This window comes from Trichechus manatus, unplaced genomic scaffold, assembly GCF_000243295.1.
Source record: "Trichechus manatus latirostris isolate Lorelei unplaced genomic scaffold, TriManLat1.0 scaffold00190, whole genome shotgun sequence".
Lineage (NCBI taxonomy): Eukaryota > Metazoa > Chordata > Mammalia > Sirenia > Trichechidae > Trichechus > Trichechus manatus.
Genome location: NW_004444126.1, coordinates 4521090 through 4546991, shown reverse-complemented (window position 1 = coordinate 4546991; position 25902 = coordinate 4521090). Strand labels below are relative to the sequence as shown.

Below are 25902 nucleotides of genomic sequence, written 5' to 3'. Positions count from 1 at the left end.
CCCAAGGCATCTGGAAGGGCTGGAGCTAGCCACAGAGGAGAGGAAAGATAAAGATGGCCTGGTGGGGCTGTGGCTTGAGTTTAAGGCCACTAACCAGCTTTGTTACCTCAGGGACTCTAGCTCTGGGTAGCTGTGTGAGCTGTGGCTGGTCACTTAACCCTCTCTGTGCCTGACGCCCCACCACCAATGTGTGATGTGAGAAGGCTCTGAAATGGCAAAATATTTAGGGTAGCCGGAGTAAGGGAAAGAGCCCTGGTGGTACAACAGTTAAATGTTCAGCTGCTAACCGAAAGGTTGGCGGTTTGAACCTACCTAGTGGCTCCGCGGGAGAAAGACCTGGCAATCTGCACCCGTAAATGTTACAGCCTGGAAAACTCTATGGGGCACTTCTACTCTGTCACACGGGGTCATTATAAGTTGAAATCCACACTGCAGCACCTAACAACGACAGGAGTAAGGGAACGGTGGGGCTTTAGCTGGCACTGTGTGATGTGAGTTTTGGGGTCAGATCTGGGTTCCAATGTCAACTTCACCTCTTACCTGCAACGTGGCTTTGGGCCAGTTACTTCCCCTCTCTGAGCTGGCTTCCTTATCTGTACAGCAGAGATAATCACTTTTTACTGTAAGAACTGACCTCCAGGAGTAGCTGAGTTGCGTAAGTCCCAGCCAATGCTGATGCTTTTTTTGCACTGGGGAGAATGTCAGCGCCGCTTGAGCTGGAATGGACTCCATAGAAAGTCATTTAGTCCACTTACCTTGTCCGGGACTCAGAGAGGTGAAGGGACTGACTCAGGGTCACCGGGTGAAGTCAGAGGAGCTCCAGGTCCAGAACCGAGGGCTCTGGTCTCTCACTCCAGACTCCCCCACACCACTTTACCTCATACGGGAAGAGCAGCCCCAGCTCTGGAGCTGCCCACTAACCCCATACCCAGACACTGACTGAATTTATAAATTTCCTTTTTTTTCTTTTTTTTTAGCGATTGCTTCTCTGATTTGGATGTTCCTGATCCCCATGGATCCGCAGCCGTAACCATGGCGACACGGGTCGAGGTCAGCTCCCTAACTTCCCTGACGGGGGTGCCAGGCCTCGGTGAAATCGCCAAGGAGGAGACCTTGAAGCGGACCTACTTCAGCCAGGCTGGCGATGCCTCAGGGGCTCCCTCAGCACGGATTTTAGAAGGAAAAAGCCCCCTCAGGAGCTCGGCCCGTTTATTCCCTCTGCCAAGACTCACCGCCAAACCCTTCTCCAAGGAGAAGGCCTCTGATGTGAAATCCCCTGTCTCGTCTTTGTGGCCCAGGCCGTCTTCTTCCAGTGGGTTCCCCGAGGACGTGGTAGTGAAGGCTCTGGATGAGACGATGCCCACCTTGGTGGGGCAGGAGGCAGGTGGTGGGGAGGTCCCAAGGAGAAGCGCTTCTCTGTTCAACAGATCCCCGTTCCTACAGCCCAACCCCAACACCATGATTCTCTTTGAAACCATCAAAACCGGGCCCACTCTGGGAAAGGGGGTTGGTGAGGGGGCACAGGAGGTCAACAGAGGGGTATCTCAGGACCCCCCTTTGGGCTCCCGGCCTGAGGTGGCCGCCAAGCCTGCCCTACCATCTCGAAAGCCTGCAGGGACCCTTCCCCGACCCACTTCCCTGTCAGAGGAGACAAGTCCAGCTCCAGCCCAAGAGGAGAGAGGCCAAAATGACCCTCTCTTGAAGGCCAGCGGTGTGGAGGACACTGCAAGGCCCACTCGGGAGACCAGGCCACGCCTGAAGAGAAGGCCTGTGTCGGCCATTTTCATCGAATCCATTCAGCCTCAGAAGCCGGCCACAGGCGGAGTGGCTGTGGTGGGGAAACCTCCACCTACCCCACCTGAGAAGACATGGGTGAGAAAGCCCCGGCCTTTGTCCATGGACCTCACGGCCCGATTTGAGATCAGAGAGGCCTTGCTTAAGAAGGTGGCCGATGAGGAAAATGGGGTGACAGCAGGTTCCACTACCTGGTGTCAGGGGACAGAGAGGTCTGACCCGGAGCCCAAAGTGGACGGGCAGTGTTTGGTCAAAGCAGAGGATCCCCTTCATGACCCGAATTCAGGCTTCCTGGAGGTGGCCAAGAAAATCCAGGAACGGAAGGAGAAGATGCTTTTTAAGCAGGTGGAGGCGGGCAGCCCCAGGACCCCAGGGGGCTCAGCTAAGGTTGCTCCCAAAGATGACCAGAGTCCTTGGGAAGAGAAAGCCAAGCTGAATGGGGAGCCAGAGAAGGCGCCCGAGTCCCCTTCACTCAGGTCTGGAAAGGGTCAAGAATCTGAGGAGGTCAAGAGCAGAGTGGCTAATGGGGAAATTCCTGCGGGCGGAGAGTGGACCTCCAGGGGAAGTATCAAGAAGCGCATCAGCCTGTATGGGGAGGAGAGTGCCTTAGCCTTGGCACGGGGGTCTGCACCACCCCTGGCTGCCCTCGAGTCTCCCTCAGCAGCCCCTGAGCTGGAGAAAGGGGGTGTGAGCGTCCAGGAGCGGATTAAAGGCTGGGCTGCTGATACTGCTGAGGCAAAGCCAGAGATCAGGAGGAGGTCATTCCAGGCGAGGCCACTGTCGGCAGATTTGACCAAACTGTAAGTGGGAGCATCCCGTGGGCCTCAGTCTGAGCTGTCTCACACTGCCCACTGGAGACCCTGCGGTTGCATGCTAGGCCCCTTACACCCCCTTCCTCAGTTAATTCACAGTCCTGAGAGAAGGTGTGGCAGTTTCCATTTCTCAGATGAAAAAGCTGAGATGTGGAGAGGTAACTCAGGTCCCCTCTGTGTACAGTGTGTGCCAGTGGCCGGGCAGGGAGCTGGACTTCCTTGTTTCTTCTCATCTTTGTGGTATGTCCATAAAGTGGAAGGTATCGTACCGATTTCACAGATGAGAGTCGGAAAGGTGAAGTACTGTGAGGAAGTTGGGAACCCAGATATAATTCCAGCTCAACCTATTGCCTCTGTGTAAAATAAAATCTGAGGGGTTATGATAACCTGGGCAGGTCACTTCCCCTCACTGAGCCTCAGTTTCTTCATCTGGAAAATGGGAATAATAGTAAGACTCTCCTTATAAGATTGAGGTAAAGACTCAGAGAGATAACACTGGGGACTGCTCGGCCCATGGGAAGCTCTCAGTACACTGTGGCTCAGATAATATTAACCTAGTCTGTTAATAATGATTTTCTAAGGTTGGCCTGGCCTCCGATATCTCTTGCTCCTTTGTTTTCCTACAAGTGGCTTCTTGGCCACAGCACTGCGATGTCACTGGGTGTGATTCATCTGCTTGTCAGTGACATGCATGCCACTGGCATACTCTGTCCAGGATGGAGCTTCCAGGGGCAGGACCTCTGGGCACACTGCCCTCCTGGCCCTGGGAATCAGGGCTGCCAGCCTGGCCAAAGCAAGACCAGGGCTCTCAGCATATTAGAATCACCCTGAAAAAATACCAACCCCTGAGCCTCATCCCCAGAGATCCTGATTCAGTTGATCTGAGGAGGGGCTCACATTACTAGATTCTAAAAGCTTCCCAAGTGATACTCAAGGGCAGCCAGGCTGGAGAACCCCTGAGTTAAGAGTCACAGAGAAAAGATCACCTGGGACAGAGGCTTCCATTTCTGGGAAATGCCGAGTCCCAGGCCCTATGCCAGAGGACTCATGCATGTTACTCCCATTGACAGATGAGGAAACGGAGGCTCCGAGTTTAGAAACAGCTCATCCTGGGGCTCATGGCTGGCACCTGGGAGACCCGCATTGCTGAGCGTGGGTCAAGGTTACCAGTTGCCGACTTGTGGTGACCCCAGGTGTGCAGAGTAGAGTTACCCTCCACAGGGTTTTCATGCCTGTGACGTTTGGAAGCCGATCACCAGGGCTTTCTTCCGAGGCACCTCTCATTGGGTTCGAACTGCAACCTTATGCTTAGTAGCTGGGCGCTTAACCGTTCACACCACTCAGGGCCTCATGGGTCAAGGTTAAGTGGTTCAATTTCCCTCCCCTCCCTTTTCTCTGCAGTCCCAACCTGAGTTAATAAACACTTGCAACATCTTCAGGCATCTACTCCAGAGAACTCTCCAGAGATGGAAACGTTCCAGCCCCACTCTCTCTTCCCCTTGACAAATGGGGGAAACTGAGGCCCAGAGAGGGACAATAACTTGGCCAGGGTCACCCAGAGAGGCAGAGGCAAACCAGTGGCCCCATGTTCTGTGATGGCCTACTGCCCCCGACTCTTATGGCCAGGCTGCGGTGGGACTGTTGTTGTGCCCTGGTCACTAACAACAACCATTCATTATCCCTCGTAGGGCATCTTCGCTCTTCCCTAAACGCCCTCATGTAGCTATTAGGGCCTTGGGTAGCCTCTTATCTGCCTTGCAGAGGAAGGTGGGGAGGTGTTAATGATACCCATTTTATAGATGAGGAAACTGAGGCTCAGGTGAAGTCACATCCCACCCCAAGCTCCCTGCAGTGAGGAGGTAGTAGAGCTGGGACTAGCTCCCAGGTCTCTTTGCCCGGCCTGGGGCTCGTCCACCCAATGATGCTGTGTTTAAGGTAGGCTTTCCCCACTGTGCCCGTTTGTCTATTAGGAAGGACAATTTTCCTTTGACAGAGAAAATCGGGCTGTTCATGGCTTTGGTGATCTTAATGCTGATTGCACCCTCTGGGCTCTGGAACTAGTTATAGGGTGTGGACTGAGGGGAGTCACAGCTTTCCGCCCTGTGAGAATAACTCCCATCTCTGTACCAGGTTTTCAAGTCCTGCTTCAGGCAATGAAGTCAAATATGAGAAGTGTCCCGAGCCAAGTAGGGAGCTTCCCAAGGACTCGAGAGAAAAGGTAAGGAGTGACAGTGTTGGGGCACAAATTGTTTTCTAGTGGGGTCTCATGCCACCAACTGCTATGGAGTTGGCTCCAAGTCATGATGACCCAATGTGTGTCAGAGTAGAACTGTGGTCCAAAAGAGTTTCACTGGCTCATTTTTTGGAAGTAGATTGGCAGGCCTTTCTTCTGCAGTACCTCTGGGTAGACTTGAACCTCCAACCTTTTGGTTAGCAGCCTAGTGTGTTACCTGTTTGCACCACCTAGGGACTCCTGGGTACTTATACTTATCAGAAAAAGAGGCTTTCACGATCTGTTCCACTCAGGAAAGAATCAGAAACCTGACATGCACAAAAAAACCTATTTTTTCTCTTTAATGTTGGGACTTTAAAAGTGTCTTTTGGCATGATGTCGGTTAGTAGCCTGGTCTTAAATGCAGTTTACAAACAATGTAATCATCAGGTATTTATTTTTTCTGTGCGAACAGGTGGAGGGGATGTGGCTTTCCTGTAAGAATCTTTCCCTAGTAAGAAACTAAAATTTAGGCTAAAAAATGTTAATAGAAACTCCTTCCAGTTCCTTCACTGTGGTTCTTGCACCCTTCCCTGCCCTAACTGATCACCTAGCAGAAGAAAGAGATAAATTACCAGCAATTAAATTGCTTAAAAAGTATTTTTATTTATTGTGTTTAATCCAAGAAAAAGCTCATAAAGTAACTGCTAGGTGTAACTGTTTTGTGGTCGATGCCTTCTGCAGATTTTTTTTTTTTTAAACAGCTTCACTGAGGCGTAAGTGACATACAGGAAAGTGCACATGAGGATCCCTGGTGGTGCAACCGTTAAGTGCTTGGCTGCTAACTGGAAGGTTGGCAATTCGAACCCACCCAGCGGGTCTTGGAGAGAAAGACCTGGTGATGTGCTCCCATAAAGATCACAGCCTAGGAAACCCTTTGGAGCACTTCTGCTCTGTCACATGGGGTCACTTTGAGTCGAAATGACTTGACGACACCTAACAACAACAAAGTACATATATTTAAACTGTACAGGTTGATGCGTTTTGACACACGTATACTCGTGAGAAACTGTCATCACAACCAACGGAATGAACATTTCCACTACCCCAAAAGTTTCCTGGTGCCCTTTTGTCCTCCCTCCCTCCTGCCCCTCCCCACCCAGCAACATTTGATCCACTTTCTGTCGTTGTAGGTGAGTTTGCATTTTCTAAAGTTTTATATAAATGGACACATAAATGATGTACTCTTTTTTGTCTAGCTTCTTTTACTCAGCATAATTATTTTGAGATTCATCCGTGTTGTTGCTTGTATCAATAGTTCGTTCCTTTTTATTGCTTGCTGAGTAGTATTCCATGGTATAGACAGACCACAGTTTGTTTATCCATTCACCTTCTGATGTACCTTGCTTGGGTTGTTTCCTATTTGGGACCTGTTACAAATAAAGTTGCTAAGAACATTGGTGTACAAGACTTTGCATGGAAAGCTATTTTCTTTTCTCTTGGATAAACACCTAGGAGTAGATCATATGGTCAGTGTATATTTAAGTTTTTAAGAAACTTATACATAGTTTTAAAAACACACCAGAGCTTAACAACAAAAAGACAAAACCTAATCAAAAAACGGTCAAAGGACTTGAACAGGCATTTCACCAAAGAGGATATTCAGATGGCCAACAAGCTCATGAAAAGATGCTCAATGTCATTAGCCATTCCAAAAACCAAAACCTGTTGCTGTTGAGTCCATTCCGACTCACAGCGACCCTATAGGACAAAGTAGAACTGCCCTCTAGGGTTTCCAAGAAGTGGCTGATAGATTTGAACAGCCGACTTCTTGGTTAGCCACCATAGCTCTTAACCTCTGCACCACCACCTCACCCCTATGATCAAAACAACGGAAAACAACAGGTGTTGGTCAGGTTGTAGAGAAACTGAAACCCTCATCCATTGCTGGTGGGAATGTAAAATGGTACAGCCACTGTGGAAAACAGTTTGGTGTTTCTTCAAAAAGATGAACATAGAACTACCATATAACTCAGCAATCCTGATCCTAGGTATATACCCAGAAGAAGTGAAAGCAGGAATGCAAACAGAAACCTGCTCTTTTGGTGGCACAGACATTGCTGGTCAACTTTCTTGTTCACGTAGACTTGTGTACATGGGCAGAGAAAGAGTCCTAGGAGGAAATCGTCCAGATAAAAGGAAATGAATATTTTAAAATCATAATCATGCTGAATTGCCTGAAAATTGTATCCATTATGTTCTCTCCTACAGTGTCTGAGAGTGTCCATTTCCCCACATCCTTACTCACACTAGATGTTTTCAGTCTTTAACATTTTATGATATTTTGCTATTTTAATTTTATAAGCAGCCATTTCAGTCTCCTCGCATTTTCCTTCCCATTTTGCATCCTTTAACATTGGATTGTTTCTTTCTTTTTTTTTTTCAGCAGAAAGAAGGGCATTTTTTGGATGGAACATCTGTTCCAAGAAGCCTCTGGAAGCCTGGGACACTCCAGAAGAAGGCCAGGCAGACAGAGCAGAAAGACAGCTCTAACCAAGACCCAGACAACTGTCCACGTGAAAACTTGTTGGGGTCCCCGAGTACTCCTGGTGTCACTCTGGAAGATGATGGAAACTTCCAGACTGTGTGGGCCACAGTGTTTGAGCATCACGTAGAGAGACACACTGTGGCCAACCCGTTGAGACGCCGTCCCTCGGCCACGGTCCCTGTTGATGTGCCCGATACCCGTGTCTCAGAGTGCAGACCTGGGCCTGACAGAGGCTCTTGGCTGGGGAAGGTCCCACCAGAAAAGACAAACCCCAAGAAAGAGAACTCCAGGTGGTTCGAAAATTCTGAGACAGAGAAATTGGGACAAACGGCCCTTTCAAACGGTGAGCCAAAATGGTATCCTTGGGGAGAAAAGCGCAATAATAACCCGTTCTATAAGCACTCGGAAAACCCTCCCACCTCCCAACGGGTTGAGCCAAAGTATGACATTGTGCATGCAGTGGGGGAGCGTGCCCACAGTGAGGCTGTCTCCACGGCTCCCGAGGAGAAAGCCGTGACGCTCAGGAGCAGCACATCTGGGCTCTCACAGAAAGAGAGGCGGCTGTCTCCTGAGGCCCCCCCTGCAGACCTGGAGGGTGGTTTAGAAGGTCAGCCTGGGTCTGTCCAAAGAGCCAGTTTGATTTGGGAAGCTCGAGGGACGCATGAGGCCATGGCGCCAAAGCCTGACTTTCGAGAGCCGAAGGATGTGTTTGGGCGCAGTTGCCCATCGCCCAAGTGGACAGGCGGGGCCTCTGTGAACTGGAGTAAAGCCACCGTGGTGGTCAGTGAAGAGAAGGGCTCGGAGCTGAGCCCCGTGGTTGCCTGCGAGCGCTTGGCCAGGACCTGTGCACTTGAGGCTACCACTGTGAGGGCTGTCAAGGCCAGCATCCGTGAGGTCCAGCCCGAGGAGCATGAAGGAGCAGGAAACAAGCTGGGAGGCTTCTTTTCAAGGGAAGAGAAGGTTGTACCCCAGGGCTGGCCTCTAGATCCCCCTTCCAGGGCTAAGGATGAACCCTTTGACTTCCGAGCAGAGGCACATCCAGGCGTGTTATCTGTGCAGAAAGGACCCCTTGTTGTGGCTGCCAGTGAAGATGACCCAAGGCTGACTCCTACACCACAGCTGGAAGTGAAAATGCGGAAAGCAAGTCACATGGACCAGAGAACTGAGAGGTGGAGGCGTCGCACTTTACCCTTCGATGTGAAGTTTGAAGAATTCGGCTTCCTTGACCCAGAGCACTCTTTGAAGGTGGAACAGAGGCAGACAGATTATTTGACCCCTACAGCTGGTGCCTTAAGAAAACCTCAACTGTCCCACGATAGGGTGGGAACCCAAGAGGTGAACCCAGGCGTGTCACTGGTCCAGACTCTTCCACCGGGGAAGCAAGGGTCTCCTGTGGAACCCAAGGCGACATTTTTTGCAATAACATATCAGATTCCTGATGCTCAAAAAGCCAAGAGTGTTGTTAAGTCAGGGCCTGAAAATGTGATGGAACATTCTAGAAAAATAGCTCCCCCTCCATCTCCTCATTCTGTAACATCTACTTTAGTTTCTCTTAACCATGAAGAGCCACTGGAGTCTGTGGACAGTAAAAACTGGGCTAAGGGAAGAGAGCATGCAAATGTCAGCCTTTCAAAGAATTTGAAGCCAGCCGACTGTCCATCATCTCTCGGGGATAGGATTCTGGATCCTTCTAGCGAACGAATCATCGATGTCGATGCTTTATGGATTCACCGGGGATCAGAAGACGTCACTGGCTTTCAGAACGATTGGCAGGACGGTGGGAACAAGATGTCCTCCAGCAACACTCCCAAAACTACCCCAACTTTCAGAAGTCACCCAAAAGCTGGTGATCTTGTCAGAAGGAAGACTGAAGTGGTCAGCGAGACGTTCCCCGGTAAAATCAAAGAAAGCTACCGATCCAGTGTCCTGGACATTGATGCCTTGATGGCTGAGTACAAGGAGCAGTCAGTGAAAGGCCCTGGGGAGGCTCGGGAGCAGAAAGAGAGTCCTACGGCTGAAGTCAGCAGCTTGCCCCATGGGAGGCGAGGCCATCCAGTGGGGCTGGAAAGGGGTAGGAAGAGCCTGAAGGAGGCACCCCAAGCAGAGGGTCTTTGGAAACAGGCCAGTTTTACCGAAACAAACCACAGTTCCACCCCCAGCTCAGGCAAGCAGCAGGTAGAGATCCTGGACTCAGCCACAAACACCAAATTTAACCCTCCCCTGTGGGCTCTGCCACACCCAGCTCCTGAAAAATACCTAGAGGCCTCTTCTGGTCCTGTGGTTCCCAGGAAAAAGACCTTGGGACTCTCTGAGGATGAAAAGAAGGCCTGTGCTAGTAAACATCACAACGCCAAGTGTCAGAGTTACCCGGCTGAGTCCAAGTCCTCTGGTCAAGAGGATCCAGGCAGCGGGGCGAATGTGCTGTCCAGGTCGCCCCCCGCTGACTGGAAGAAAGAGACCCCGAGGAAATCCGTCAGGAGGGGAGATGAGGTCAGTGGTGCCCAGTGGGGTGACCACCCACGGGACAGTGGAAGGTCGCCGCTGGATGTCAAGAGGGCCTATTCGGAGAAGGGTCCTCCCGCCAAAATCCGAGAGGGCCTGTCCATCATGCAAGAAGCCAGAGAGAGGAGACACGAACAGTTCAAAGGGAAGCTCAGCCTCCCCGGGGAGAGTTTGGAGGCCAAGGAGACCAAAATGGGGCCCTGTCGGCGGGAGTCGGGGACTCGAGACGGCCACAAGGTAAGGAGGCTATTTCAATTTTTTTTTTTTTTTAATTGTGCTTTAGGTGAAAGTTTACAGCTCAAGTTAATTTCTCATACAAAAATTTATACAAATATTGTTTTGTGACATTAGTTGCAATCCCTACAGTGTGACAGCATACTCCCCCTTCCCACCCCACTATTTCAATTTGTCAAATGTTGATGAAACATCTAGGCCAGGGGTCTCAAACTCAGATCCTGTATTGGCCAGATGGGTACATAAATGAGTGGCATGCAACTGGGTGTCAGACTCCTGGGAGTAGTGGGGATTGTGGCAAATTGAGAGCTCATGCCCTATCTGAAGTGGGGCAGCTGCAGCTCAGTTCCGGCTAATTCTTGACGTGATGGCCCTGGGATGGCAGATCTGGTTTATCAAGAAAATCTGAAACTCTAGATTTTTATGTGTATTCCCCCCATTATGAAAAGGAGGACAATTCATTAATAACATGTTCAGTGCAAACAAAACTTGTCTGCTGACTATATAAAGCCCCTGGCCACGAGTTTGCAACCTCTGGCCTAGAATGATGATCATGGTATCATTTATTGAGCACCTGCTGTATTCCAGTATGTTATGCCTCCCCCCGCCCCCCACCCAGTATTGTGCTTGACCTTTTGTGGATATTCAAGAAATATTTGTTGAACGAGTAGATGAGTGATCTTATTTGAGCCTTGTGACAATTTTGTGAGAGAAGGATTGTCATGGTTTGGGATCCTCCAGGAACAGGACCTGAGGCAAGGTTCTGGGTGCAAGTAGTTTTGTTAAGAGGTGATCACGAGGAGAACTGGTAGGGCAGGGAAAAGTGAGACTGGGGAGAGAAGGCAGGTGATAGAGCTGTGTTTTCAAGCAGGTCATCACTGTGGGCAACTGAGGTTCAATCCTATTGGGTACCTCTGGGAGGCAGCGGAGAACACACACCTCTGAGTTGTCTCATCCAGGGTAAAGCACCTGGAATATTTATTTTATTGGGAAAATTCCATTTTCTATTCGTCATTGGCTCAGGCTGTTCCTGGAGTTACTAACTCTCAGGCTTTTCTGTCCTGGCTAGTTCCGTGCTCAATGGTGGAGAGAAAGCCCTCACACAGTAGGATGCCGTTGCCATTGTTGTGTACTTGAGTTTTGAGCAGGGCGCTGACAATGTCTGCTGCAGGTATTTTCATCTTCTTGTACAGATGGAAAAAAACGATACCATATTCTTCTGGTACCAAATTCCATCTTAGTTATTGTCTTAGTTATCTAGTGCTGCTATAACAAATACCACAAGTAGATGGCTTTCACAAACAAATTTATTCTCTCACGGTTTAGGAGACTAGGAAATTCAGGGCACCAGCTCTAGGGGAAGGCTTTCTCTCTCTGTTGGCTCTCGGGGAAGGTCTTTGTTGGGCCCAGCGTTCCTTGGAGATCTCCATGTGTGTTGGCATCAGTCTTCCTCTGGGTCTAGGAGGTTCTCAGCACAGGGACTCTGGGTCCAAAGGATGTGTTCTGCTCCCAGCTCTTCTTTCTCGGTGATAATGAGGTCCCTCCTCTCTCTACTCACAGATCACAAAATGGAAAACCACGCAATACTGGAAATCATGGCCTAGCTAAGTTGACACGTATATTTGGGGGACACAATTTAATCCATGATATTTCACCCTTTTAACTACACTACCAGGGCTCCTTTCACCCTTTGGCCTCCCAAAATCATGTCCTTGCCACCCCATCACATCATCCCAAAAGTCTTGAATCGACTCCAAGTCCAAAATCTCACCTTCTGAATCATCTAAATCAAATATGGATGAGACTTTAGGTATATTGGTGGTGCAGTGGTTAAGAGATTGGCTGCTAACCAAAAGGTCGGCAGTTGGAATCCACCAGCCATTCCCTGGAAACCCTATGGGGCAGTTCTTCTCTGTCCTGTAGGGCCACTATGAGTTGACATCAACTCGATGGCAACAGGTTTGGTTTTTTTTGGTTAGGCATTTTCCATCCTGGGGCAAAATTCCTCTTCATCTGTGAACCTATGAAATCTAGATTACAAGTTATCTGTTTCCAAAGTACAATGGTGAAACAGGCACAAGGTAGACATTTCCATTAGAGATAGGAGAGATTGGAGGGAAAGAAGAGTATCAGGCACCAAGCAAGTCTTAAAACCTAGCAGAACAATTTACATTAGCTCTTAAGGCTTGAAAATAATCCTCTGTTCTCTAAGACCATCTGGGCACTGGCCCAGCCCTCCAGACTCTGGGTGTTGGCCACATTTTCTGGATTCTGGGTGGAGACCCCTTGGCCCTGGGCTTCAGCTCCACCTTCTAGGCCCACTGAGACAGCAACTCTGCTCCCTTGGCTTTGAGTGGTCCCATTTTCCTAGTCCATCTGAATGGCAACCCCACCACCTCAGCCCTGGCAGGACCTGTTCTTCTGCCCCTTCGGTATGGAAACCCCACTCCTTCAGCTTTGGGTGGCAGCCCCATCTTCCTGGCACACCGTAATGGCAGCCCTACACTCCAGAACTGAGTTGACGAAGATCCGACTCTTTGAAACCTAGGAAGCCATGGCCCCATCCTTTGAGATTCAGGAGAAACTCAAGAAACTGAGAAAGTCCTGCTTCCCATGCTCCTTCCAACAGTTCTGCTGATCTCTGAGCTGCTCCAGGGATGGTCCTTTTCTTTTCTTGGAGGACAACAGATGTAGCTCCGTTGGCCTGTTTCAAGCCTGTAGAATTCCAAGAGGCAGACAGCATTCTTTTCTTTTGTTCTGTCTCTGTCCCCTTCAGTCTAAGCTGATGGCTTTTCTGCTGTGGTAGTTGGTTAGATCCATCAGTCACAGGCTTAATCTCTTTAACAAATGCTTGTGTAGCCATATCCTTGGTGAGCATTCTAGGACATGTGTCCTTAGTTTGTAGAACAGAATTTTCCAAATTTTAAATTCTGTTTTCATTTTTTCACAGTTCATTTCTAAGTCCATGTTTTTCCTCTCACATTTTACTATAAGGAGAACCCGCACGGCCCTTTTAAGATCTTGTTTAGAAATCTCATCAGCCAGATATCCAGGTTCATCACTTACAAGTTCTATCTTCTACCAAACATTTGAATATAATTCAGACAAGTTCTTTGCCACTGCATAAAAAGCATCACTCTTTCTCCATTGTCCAATCGCATGTTCGTCATTTTCTTTTCAAACCTCACCAGAAGCATGTTTAACATCCACATTTCTAACAACATTGTGTTGCTGGTGCTATATGTATTCTCTAAGATGATGAGAGACTTATTCTGTAGCTCTCGTCACTTCCTTCTGAGCCCTCACCAGAATTGCCTTTGATGTCCATTGTTCTGCCAACAGTCTCTTCAAGGCAATCTCAGCTTTCTTTTACTATGAGACACCTTAAAACTCTTCCAGCCTGTACCCATTACCCAATTCTAAAACTACTTCTACATTTTAGGTACCTGTTAGTACCCTTCAACGATACCAAATTCTTCTGGTACCAAATTTTGTCTTAGTTATTGTCTTAGTTATCTAGTGCTGCTATAACAGAAATACCACAAGTTGATGGCTTTAACAAACAGAAATTTATTCTCTCACAGTCTAGGAGGCTAGAAGTTTGAATTCAAGGCACCAGCTCAAGGGGAAGGCTTTCTCTCTCTTGTTTGCTGTGGGGAAAAGTCCTTGTCATCAGTCTTCCCTTGGGTGGGTCTAGGAGTTTCTCAGCACAGGGGTCCCAGGTCCAAAGGACACGCTTCCCTCCTGGTTCTTCATTCTTGGTGGTAGGAGGTCCCTCCGTCTCTCTGCTAGCTTCTCTCTTTTATATTTCAAAAGAGATTAACTCAAGATACAACCTAATCTTGTAGATTGAGTCCTGCCTCATTAACATAACCACCTTTAATCCTGCCTCGTTAACATCATAGAGGAAGGCTTTATAACACATAGGAAAATAACATCAGATGACAAAATCATGGACAATCACACAATACTGGGAATTATGGCCTAGCCAAGTTGACACATATTTTTAGGGTACAAATTCAATACGTAACAGTTATCTAGTGCTGCTATAACAGAAATACCCCAAGTAGATGGCTTTAACAAACAGAAATTTATTCTCTCACAGTTTAGGAGGCTAGAAGTCCGAATTCAGGGTGCCAGCTCTAGGGGAAGGCTTTCTGTTTCTGTCGGCTCTGGGGGAAGGTCCTTGTTGGGTGCAGCATTCCTTGGAGATCTCTTTGTGTCTTGGCATCAATCTTCCCCAGGGTCTAGGAGGTTCTCAGTGCAGGGACTCTGGGTCCAAAGGACACACCCTGTTCCCAGCTCTTCTTTCTCGGTGATAGTGAGGTCCCCTCTCTCTCTGCTTGCAGATCACAAAATGGAGGACAACCATACAACACTGGGAATCATGGCCTAGCCAAGTTGACACATATTTTGGGGGGACACAGTTCAATCCATGACACCAAGTGTGGCTCAATACGTAAGCTTTCACTGTGTGGTCAATGAGGAGCTGTGAGAGGTAGAGAAGAAATCTGGGGCATGGAGCCCACCCTCTGCAAGTGTTTGATCCCCATGGAGAAATGGGACATAAGTGATTCAAGCTAGGAAATGATACAGTGTGGAGTGAGGGGCTGGAGAAGAGGCCCAGGAAGGCTTCCTGGAGGAGGTGCTGGCTTGAACCCAACCTTGAGAAATGGATGTCCATTTGGATGGGCCGATGAGGGGAGAGGAGGGCATTCTTGGCAAAGACACAACACATGCACAGTTTTGGAGGTGGGAAAAATCATGGCATGTTCCAGGTGCAGTGTGGAAACTGACTTAGCATCCCCAAGTATGATGTGGTTGTGACAGCAGATTGGTGGCATCAACAAACCGGAGCTCAGATCCCACCTCTGCCCCTTTCCAGTTGAGTAATTAAAGGCAAGCCCTTTCACTTCCTTGAGTCTCAGTGTTCTTGTCTGTAAAAGGGGTCCAACCTGGAAGGGTTGTTGTGGAGATTAGACAACAGGATAATATTAACCTAAGGTTCGCCTCAGGTCTAGGAGAGGGTAAGCGGTGGGGCCAGGCTTTGAATCTACGTCTCTTCCTGAAGAGGCCAAACTCTTTAACCACCATGTTCAGGATCACAGAGGCCACTTTTGAATCTCTGCTCTGCCACTTCCCAACTGTAAAGCAGACCCTGCACCTCTCTGAGCCTCAGTTTCCTCACCTATTAAACGGAGTTCACAATGATCCCAGCCTCAGAGCCCTGTCATCCGGCTGAATTGCAAAAAAGCACCTAACGTGGTTGGGTACCCAGAGGTGCCTAGTCAGGGCTCCCTATAGTCCCCTCTTCCTGTAGGTGCTGAAGATGTGCTTAGAGAGAAGGGTTCTGCCTGTGCCTACCTCCTGATATTGTGGGAGCAGTGACAGAGGCAAGAGGCCATGGAAATGTGACAGTCTGTTCGCCAGTGCCTTGCTCAGTGGCCTGGCTGGCAGCGGAGAGTCAGGGCATTAGGGGAGGGGGTGCTTCTGGGCCTGGCTCCGGCCCCCTAGCCCAGCCTTGGACACCCGCCCAGAGCGCGCAGGCCCAGGAGCTCTCACCGTCAGGGAATCCGTTTTCTCACCAAGGGATCGGGAAGCCTTGGCCCAGCTTCCTGTGTCTGTCTTCTCTCCTGCCCAAAGAGCTTTGGTTCTTGGTCTTGGAGGGAAAAAAAAGTATCACAGAAGAACAAAATGTTGGTTGTTAAAAATTTAAACCTTACAAACCCATTGCCATCAAGTCTATTTTGACTCTTAGTGACCCCATGTGTTACAGAGTAGAACTGCTCCATAGGGTTTTCTTGGCTGTAATCATTATGGACTCATAGAATTGATTCAATGGCAGTGGATTTTTGGTTTTAATCTTTATGGAAGCAGATCGCCAGGCCTTTCTTCTGCAGTACTACTGGGTGCGTTTGACCTGTTAACCCTTAGGTTAGCAGGTTAGTGCAAATCGTTTGTGCCACCCAGGGTCCTTCAGACCTTACTAGGGTGTATAAAATAAAAGATAAGTATACCTTTTCCCTTAACCTATCCCCCAGACTCAGCCAATGTCACAGTTTTTGATGTCCTTTGGGACTTCCCTACACTTCACAGTGATTTATGAATCATATGTATTTCTAACCTTCACATTTTTCTCTTTACAAAGATAGTAAATGCTATGTAAAAGATGTAAAATGTTATAGAAACATGGCTTAGAAAGAATATCTCCCCAAAGACCCTCCCCACAGTGATCAGTGCATAAACGGGGCACACCCTTCCAGCCCCTTTTTTCTTTCTCTGTATGTGTTTAGACCAGTGGTTCTCAACTAGGGGTGGTTTTGCTCCCCAGGGGACATTTGGCAGTGCCTGGAGACATTTTTAGTTGTCACAACTTGGGAGGAGGGTGCTCCTGGCTTCAAGTGGATAGAGGCCAGGGATGCTGCCCAACATCCTACAATGCACAGGACAGGCACCCCACAACTGAGAATTATCTGGCTGCACATACCAATTGTGTCGAGGTTGAGCAACTCTTGTCTAGATACAGATATAGAAAAACAAACAGTAGCTGTTGACTTGACTTCGACTCATGGCCACCCCATGTGTGTCAGGTAGAACTGTGCTATAGGTTTTCAATGGCTGATTTTTCAGAGGTGCCTCGAGGTCGACTCGAACTACTAGCCTTTCAGTTAGCAGCCGAGTGCTTGATTGTTTATGCCATTCAGGGACTCCAAAGGTCACGTATGGCACCAAAAAGAAAAGAGGACATGAGGCAAGGGATCAGGGTCGCAGCCTTGCTCTTCACCAGTGCTGTGTGTTCTTAAAGCAGGTCCCTTCCCTCTCTGGGCCTTCCTTTCCTTATCTGTGTGGAGAGTGTGAGGCAGGTCAAATCCACATTCTAGAGTCTCATATTCACTGACCTGTAAATGCATTCCCTGTATAGACTGAGTGGGAAAAATGACAGGATTCAGACCTGCGTATGTAGTATGATCCCATTCATGTTCCATTTTCCCTGTGTATCTCTGTGTGTGTGTGTGTGTGTCTGAGTGTGAGTGATGTGTGTATGTGTATGTGTGTGTGTTTTGTCGTAGAGAGCGAATGAGTCTTCACATATGACCAGTGGCAGTCATGAAGCTGGCTAACGTTTATGGAAGGAACCCTAGTGGTGCAATGGTTAGGCGCTCAGCTGCCAACCTAAAGGTTGGCGGTTCTAACCCACCCAGTGTCTCTGCGGGAGAAAAGACCTGGCGATCCCGTAAAGATTACAGCTTAGGAAACCCTATGGGGCAGTTCTACTCTGTCACATGGGGTTGCTATGAGTCGGAGTCGACTCAACTGTACCTAACAACAGCATTTATGGAGGGCTGCAGCGTGGCGGGCATGGCTGAGACTAAGGCAAGGCAAGCCGGGCACCCAGGCCTCCCGCAGTCTGCCCCCTGGTGGCGGCACAGTGTCATGCACTTCCACTGCTCTTCCTCACTTGTTTTCCCATCAATTCTAGAAGCTGGTACTGCTATTATTTTTCTTTTCCCAGATGGTCGAGGTTCAGAGAGGTTGAGGAACTGATCTGAGGTCACATAGGAATGAACTCTCTTGGAGTGACATATTCTTCTTGTAACCGGAACTTCCCCTCCCCCGCTCCTCTCTTTTCTTGTGTTCGAACCCTCAGGTGCTGCCGCAGAATGTGGGGATGGAGGGTGGCCTCCAGGACAACGAGCAGCTGCTTCGGCAGGTGTACCCTGCTGTCCTGGGCCCCCGGAGAGGCCACAGCTTCTGCAGGGACAAGAGGAGTGGGCCCTTTGTGGTGAGTGATAGTGGCGTGGCCAAGTGGGACCTGCAGGTGATGCTGGTCCTGAGGCACCGCTGGGTGGTCGGGAATGTGGCCGTGGAGAGTCCTGGTGACTGGGCCAGGGGCCGAGAGTAGGTAGGTGGCTGTCCGGGAATCTGGTGTTGTCTGATGGGCTGTGCTGTTGTTCGTAACACAGAGGGTGTTTGGTGGCTCTACCAGGGAGCCTTCTGTCTCAGTCATCTGGTGCTACTCTAACAGGAATACCACAAGTGGATGGATTTAGCAAAGAGAAGTTTATTCTCTCACAGTCCAGTAGGCTACAAGTCCAAATTCAGGGCATCAGCTCCAGGAAAAGTCTCTCTCTCTCTGTCGGCTCTGGAGAAAGGTCCTTGTGATGCCTCAGTCTTTCCTTGGTCTGGGAGCATCTCAGCACAGGAACCTCAGGTCCAAAGGACGTGTTGTGCTCCCAGCCCTGCTTTCTTGGTGGTGTGAGGTTCCCATGTATCTCTGCTCACTTTTCTCTTGTATATCTCAAAAGAGATTGCATTAAGACACTAATCTTGTCAACCTCATCAGTATAAACTCATCACAGTGATCGAATTTACAACACATGAGGAGATCACATATAATCTCATCATAGTGGTAGAGATTATAACACATAAGGAAATTACATCAGATAACACAATCATACAATACTGGGAATCATGACCTAGCCAAGTTGCTATGCACATTTTTTGGGGGACACAATTCAATCCATGACACCTTCCCTCCTCACATGTTTCCAGCCCAACGCAGGGAGGTAACGCCAGCTGCCTGGCATGGAGCGGTTAAGAGAACAGGTGGTGGGATCTGAAAGTCCTGGGTTCAGATCCCAGCACTGCCTCCTCTCAGCATCTCTGAAATTTTGAGCAATTTATTTAAGTTCTCCACGCTTTAGTTTCTTTGTCTGGAAAACAGAATGTGATTCCTATTTTTTCAACAGTATTTCGAGGACTGGAAGAGATTATATGCATGGCCTAGTACATAGCAATATGTTTGATACATTATAGTTGTGGTAATGATGGGAAACAGTGGAAAGCTGGTTCTGGAGGCAGACCACCTGGTTCAAATCCTAGCTGTGACCTTGGACAGGCCTCTGGCCTCAGTTTCCTCATCTGTAAAATGGGCACAATAATCGTATCTGCTTTACTGGGCTGATGTAGGACTTGGATGAGATAATGCGTGAAGTGCTTAGGACCATCTTGGGTGCACATCGAACACTTAGTGTTATTGTTATCATTATTTTATTATTACTGTTCTTATTTTCAAGTCTCCGCTTGGCTATTACTTAGCTATGTCTCTTTGGGGCAGCACTGTCCCTCTCTCTGTTCACCCACTTGTGGAAGGGGCTAGATACGTGATGCAGCATTACCGTGGGGAAGCTGCTGCCTCTGTGAGCCTCAGTTTACCCAGGTGGGTTCCAGGGCTTGAGCACGTCTGATTTTCTATGATTTTTGTTGTTTTTTTGGATTTGAGTTCCATGATATTTGGAGGTTTGCGGTAGCACAAATGGTTTGCACACATCTACTAACCTAAAGGTTGGCAGTTTAAACCAACCCAGTGGCACTGCGGTAGACAGGGCTGGCAATCTGCTTCTGTAAAGAGTATAGCCAAGAAAAGCCTATGGAGCAGTTCCACTCTGTACCACATGGGGTTGCCCCGAGTCAGAATTGACTTAACAGCAAAGGGTTTGGTTTGGTTTTTGGTTTCAGCTTGCTAATGAAGTCCCTCAGTGATCCCAGGTCCTATTTGAGGACTTCCAAGACAAGGTGCGTCTTTAATGAAACGACACTAATGTTCAGCTCGCGAGGCTGTTTTTGACTACACAGCTCTTGCATGTCAGTGACATTTGTGCCTGGGTTTGTGTCTTGGAGACATTAGATCCTGCATTCAAATGTGCAGCCCTTCTAGCTTGATGGTCATAAATAGGAAACTTCACTTCTCTGAACTCTCAGTTTCCTGCTCTGTAAAATGGGGATGAAGAAGATGCTTCTGGCAGAGTGCTTGCTGGGACCTGATAGGAGAATGGCTACGGTGAGAGAGCCTGACTTCCCGGCTGGGGCGACTCAGACCTTGGTGGGATCTCTGCTGAGCAGCCCCAGAAGGTTCCTCGAGTGTCCATATCTCAGCCACAAACCCGCGCATATTTGAAAGCCATCTGCTTTGTTGTTGTTTTAAAATTTATTTTTATTGTATTTTAGGTCAAGGTTTACAGAACGAATAGTTTCTCATTACACAGTCAGTACGCATATTGTTTTATGACTTTGGTTAACAACCCCATGACATGTCAACACTCTTCCTTCTCGACCTTGGAGGACCTTTTTTCTTATTTGGTGAAAATATACATAGCCAAAGATACACCATTTCAAAAATTTCTACATGTACAATTCAGTGACATCGATTAAGTTCTTCCAGTGGTGCTGCTATTCTCACTATCCTTTTCCAAATTAATTCCATCGCCATTATCTTCAACTCACTGCCCCCTAGGCTTCCCATCAAACCTTTTGAGTTGCTGTTGTCAATTTGATCTCACATAGATAATTCTTTTTTTTGTTTGTTTGTACTTTAGATGAAGGTTTACAGAACAGAACAGTTTCTCATTAAACAGTTAGTACACATACTGCCCTATGACAATGGTTAATAACCCCACGACATGTCAGTTGTTTTGTAAATGTTCTCTTGCACTGATTTCTTTCTTACCCTTTCCTCTGTTCCCTCTCAAGTGGCACTGACTCAGCTTATCTGATTGTACTGTTTATCTGATTGAACTTGTGTGTGTGTGTGTGAAGACAAAGGTTATGGGGAGAAAAGCATTTAAAACTTCCCTTTTTATAGTCTCTGTTTGCTGGCGTCCTCTCTGGTTGCCCGGCTTCTCCTCATTCACACTCTATCATAGAGGAGCCTTTGTCCTTGGATCTCTCAGGCAGCTCACCTTGGCTCTTTTTTCTGGCCTCCAAGGCCCCTGCCCCGCTGCTGCCTGCTTAATTTCCTCTCCTACAGAGGTGACTGGGTAGGGAGACGTAGCCCTGACCCCCTGGGTTCTCAGACCTTAAATCCGTGCTTTCAGGACTCACGCCTGCAATTCTAGGGAGCAGCCACCAGGAGCCAGTGTTGTTCAGTTCCCTTCCTAGTTGCTCCAATGCCTGACTGGGAGGGACCTAAGCATTAGACTCTAGATGCTGAAAGAAGTGGGTTCAAATCCCAGCTCTGCCCCTGTGTGACCTTGGGAAAGTGGCTTGATGGAGCTTATTGGGCCTCAGGTTTTCCTCCTGTGAAATGGGAATGGTTCTATCTGGTCTCAAGAGTATTTTTGTGAGCAGTAAACAAGATTACTCAGCACAGGGTGAAGTCTCAATTAATGCCTTGGCTGCAGTGATAGTTTTTCCTTCTTTCTTCCCCTACTTCTTTTTTTTATCTTCTCCTTCTCTTCCACCTTTCCTTCCTTTCCACTTTCTCTTCCCCTCCTCCCATTTTTCCCTCCTCCCTTTTTCCCACTGAGTCCAACTTTTTATAAATGGGGAAGCTGAGGCCCAGAGAGAGGGCCTGACTTAGGCAAGGTGACCAGCCAGGAGGGAGCTGTGGTCTTGACCCCTTGACTGTGCTGGCTGCCCTGCTGCTCGGGAAGTTGGTCAGATGTGCACTGAGTACCTCATGAGGTAGCTGAGAGGGTGAGTGAGACACTCACCACGATAAACATCTGCTGTTATTACCACCATTGTTTTTATCAGTGCTTTTGTGCTGTTAGTTTCTAATTTAGGCTCAGCTCCATTTTTTGAGCCCATGTCTAAGGACTTATCAGCCCCCACCCTGCCCCCGTGGTAGGAAGTAAGAGTCCCATTATGCAGAGGTTGAAACTAAGACTCAGAGGGGCTAAACCGCTTGCCCGAGGCCACACAGTTAGCAAGTGAGAGAGCTGGAATGGAACCTGGGTTTGTCTCTCTTCTGGGCCTTGTCCCATTGATTATTATTTGCTATCAGTTTTTCCCCTAAGTTCTCTTAAAGAGCTATTGATGGGACACACTGCCATGAGAGGGTGCTTTGGGCCTGCTGCCAGCTCCCGCCAGCCCTCTTCCCCTTGGGCCTACAGCATTCTGTGCACAAGGAAACAGGACACCCCTGCATCCTGTGGCTGCCTCCTGGGGCTGAGAACAGGATATTTGTTCAGCCCAGGGTTGGCTGCCAGCTGTTGCGCTGTGGCAGTCCTCTGAAGGGTGCCTGGGATCTGCTGGGGCTGATGCCCTGCTGATTTGCATAGCCCCGCCCACACCTGGCTGAACCACAGGCTGGGCAGAGCCTGAGCATGAGTCAGGTGGGCATGGCCCTCCCTGCCTCTTACCAGAGGCCTTGAGCAAGTGAGTGAGTTTGCCACTTGGGCCTCTCTTTTTCTCCTCTGTAAAACGGGGAACAATAGCAATACCAATATCTGACACAGTGTGTACTGTGCGATGAAGGTATTTGTTATCCTCATTTTACAGATGAGGAAACTGAGGCTGTGAGATATCTTTCCAAAGGTCTGAGTCTGGAGTCCATGCTTTTAACCATCTACTGAACTTATCGCTACTGGTGGGGGGATGAAGCAGGAACAAGATAATGCTTAGAAAGCATTTAGTACAACACCCAGCACAGAGTACACGCTTGACAAATATTGTTGTTAGTTGCCGTTGAGTCAGCCCTGTATGCACAGTGACCCCATGCACAGTGGACCAAAACACTGCCTGGTCCTGTGCCATCCCATGATTGGTGGTGGATTGGACTATTGTGATCCATAGGGTTTTCACTGGCTAATTGTTAGAAGTAGATTACTGGGCCTTTCTTCCTAGTCTGTCTTAGTCTGGAAGCTCTGCTAAAACTTGTTCAGCATCATAGCAACACACAAGCGTCACTGACGGACGGGTGGTGGCTGCACATGAGGAGCATTGGACGGGAATTGAACCTGGGTCTCCCACATGGAAGGCAAGAATTCTACCACTGAACCACCAGCACCTCTGATAAATATTAGCTGCTATTATTATGCTATTAATTATTATTTGCTACCAGTTGTTTCCCCTAAGTTCTCTTAAAGAGTTATTGATGGGACAGGAAAGCATCCCCAGTCTTAGAAATTACCCCACCCTTTTATTCTGCAGTTGAAGAGAAACCAAGGCCTGGAGAAGGGAAGTGTCTTGTTCAAAGTCCCGCATTAGCTGGAGGCTGAGCTGGGACTGGAGCTCAGCCTCTCTGACTCCCTGGCCAGTGCTCGTTGTCTCCCATCCCCCTTGTTCCTTTCAGGGGTGCTCCTTAGCGCCTCTGGTCCTCATGACAGCCCCAGGTCCTATGCCGGGCCTCCTCCCTCCCTGCCCCATGGGCGGCTGCACTCTCTTTTCCCCATAAAGCGAGCCTTTGCTCTGCACTCCCGCAGGGGTCATAAAACACGGTGACTCAGGTGTGGACTGTGACTTGGGTCTCATTTCACCCCACAGGCCCCTCCCGTGACCCTGAAGGCACAGGGTCATCAGCTGCAGAGTTCCTTTGGTTACCTCTGGTAACCGCAAGAATTTCCTTTCACATCCCCAAACCCGTCAGTTGGCATTTGTTTGTTTGTTTAGCCATGAGGTCACCCTTCTGTGGACCTACTGTGTGTGAGGCCCTGAGTGGGGGCCCCTGGAGGTTCCCTCCCTCAGTCTTCCAGAGTTCACAGACCAGGAGGCCTGAAGACAGCCTGGAGGATCTAGTCAGGCAAAAGCAGGAGGATGGGGGGGACATTCTGGAAGGAGGAATAGCAGGTGCCAGGGTGCAGAGATGGGATGATGCAAGAGGCATATTTGGGGGGCGTGAATAGATCTGTTTGTCTAGGGAAGAGTGTTTGGGGGTTTCAGTCTTTGAATTTATTTATTTTTCTGTGTATGTGCTACTTATTTGTCTGTGTGTGCCTGGTGCTGTGCTGGGCATTGGGGCAGCAGTTATGAGTGAGACATAGATAAATCCGAAGGTAGCTCAGCAGTTCCAGTGGGTTTGAACAGCTAGTGTTTATTGAACGGCTACTATGTGCCAAGCCTATGTCATGTGCTTTACATGTATTCCCTCATTTCATCCACCCAGGGGTCAAAGGTTCCCCTGAGGAGGGAGTGTGTGGGGAGGTCTCAACAGAGAGGGGATACTTGTTTACAGTCTTGAAGGATGAATAAGTGTTTGTCAGATGGGTGTGGTCTGGGGAGAAGCGGTTTGCCCCTGGCAGAGGGAACAGCTTGTGCAAAGGCTTAGAGGTGTGAAACTGTGTTCCATTAAACAGACAAAACCAGGAATCCCAGGGGAGGTCTAGAGTCTCCTTTAAACTTTGCTTTGATGCATCGTTCGTGGATACCCCTCACTTCGAAACCAGTTGCCATCGAGTTGACACTGACTCGTAGCAACCTTATTCTCGTGTGTCAGAGTAGAACTGTGCTCTATGGGGTTTTCAATGACTGATTTTTTAGAAGTAGATTACCAGGCCTTTCTTTCAAGGCACCTCTGGGTAGACTTGAACCCCCAACCTTTCAGTTAGCTGCTGAGTATGTTAATCATTTGCACAAGGTCTTCTAGATATCTCGGTGTGGGTTTTAATGCTGAGTTCAGCCCTACCTGTATTCAGCTCTGCCCCATCTGTTGCTGATGAATTCGTGGTCCTTGTTTCTGAGGAGTGGCGCCACCTCCTGGCAGCTCTGTTGGCATCATGCCACCATCTTTGTATGCAGGGCCTGACCGAGAAGTCATTTGAAGACTTGAGTGGGAAATGAGAGAAAACAAAACAAAAACATTTGGTTTCTAATGATAAGAATAGTAGTTCTTGTGAATGTGATCAACTTTAGATAAGAGGGAACCCATGAGGTGGCCCCCCCGAGGGATACAACCTTGGTCCGGGTTACACATTCTCTTTGAATTTCAGTTGGTTGACTGGGCGTTCAAGTGGGAAGGCAAAGATCAAAATGTAGGACTATATGTGAATTCCTAGAAACAAATAATCAAATACTGTATTTAAAAAACAAGTAGTGATTACAGATCATCAGATCTTATGGTCTTTTATTTGCCTAGAATGTGGGCTCTCCTCCCCTAATGTATTACTGGCATTCTCAATTCCCACATTCAGTGCTGGGCATATGTCCGTGTCAAATTGAACTGAATGTGTACTAGGAATGTGGCTCACATGGCTTCACTGAAAGGAGCTAATTGGCCTCAGCACTGCAAGATATCCGAGGTGGGCATCTGCTGGCTTGTTCAGCATTCCTGAGAGTCTCTTGAGCCTTCCTTCAGGCTTAGTGCTTCCTGGTACCAAGATGGCTGCCACTTCTCCAGGCATTACGCATACCTTCAGGCAAGAAGAGGTGAGAAGCCAGAAGGGCTGTGTCAGCTGCCCTTTTAATCAAGAAAGCAAAACCTTCCCCTAAGCACCCTCCAGGAGATGTCCACTTACATACCGTGGGCTAGACCTGGATCAAGGAACCTTGGTGGCACAAAAGGTTAAGCACTCGGCTGCTAACCAAAATGCTGGTAGTTCAAACTGCTCCGCAGGAAAAAGATCTTGATGATCTGCTTCCTTTTGGTTAGCAGCTGAGTGCTTAACCACTGTGCTACCAGGGTTCCTTCCATAAAGATTACAACCAAGAAAACCCTATGGTTCATTTCTGCTCTCTCACATGGGGCTGCTATGAGTCAGAATAGACTTGATGTCACCCAGCAACAACAGAACCGGGTCACATGGCCAACCCCTAGCTGCAAGAGAGTCTAGGAAAGTCAATGTTCAAGTCTTCTAGCCTCTGTTATGGAAGTTGGCCAAGTTGAATCGCCGTTGGTCATTCACCTAATAGCAATTGGTCATTCCTCCAGCATTGTTTACCACACAGTATGAAAGAAAATGGGGACTGTTGGCTCCTTGACAAAGAAGCCTTGGGTCTCCAAACCAGGATGTAGGCCAAGAGAGAAAAGGTGCCAAGCATCTGTGCGCTGTGACATGAGATGTGTACTGGGCACTGGGCAGGAA

General features: G+C 48.5%; 1 protein-coding gene across 1 annotated transcript in view; it reads left to right on the top strand.

Annotated features, from left to right (window-relative positions):
* The first annotated feature begins 1032 nt into the window (after nt 1-1032).
* The window catches only part of KIAA1671 (KIAA1671 ortholog), a 160360-nt gene continuing 135490 nt past the window's right edge, over nt 1033-25902 (top strand). Inside the window, exons 1-4 of the mRNA XM_004387641.1 lie at nt 1033-2594; nt 4737-4824; nt 7265-10105; nt 17751-17885. Coding sequence (XP_004387698.1) covers nt 1033-2594; nt 4737-4824; nt 7265-10105; nt 17751-17885 — 4626 coding nt within the window. The remainder of the gene's footprint in view (nt 2595-4736; nt 4825-7264; nt 10106-17750; nt 17886-25902) is intronic.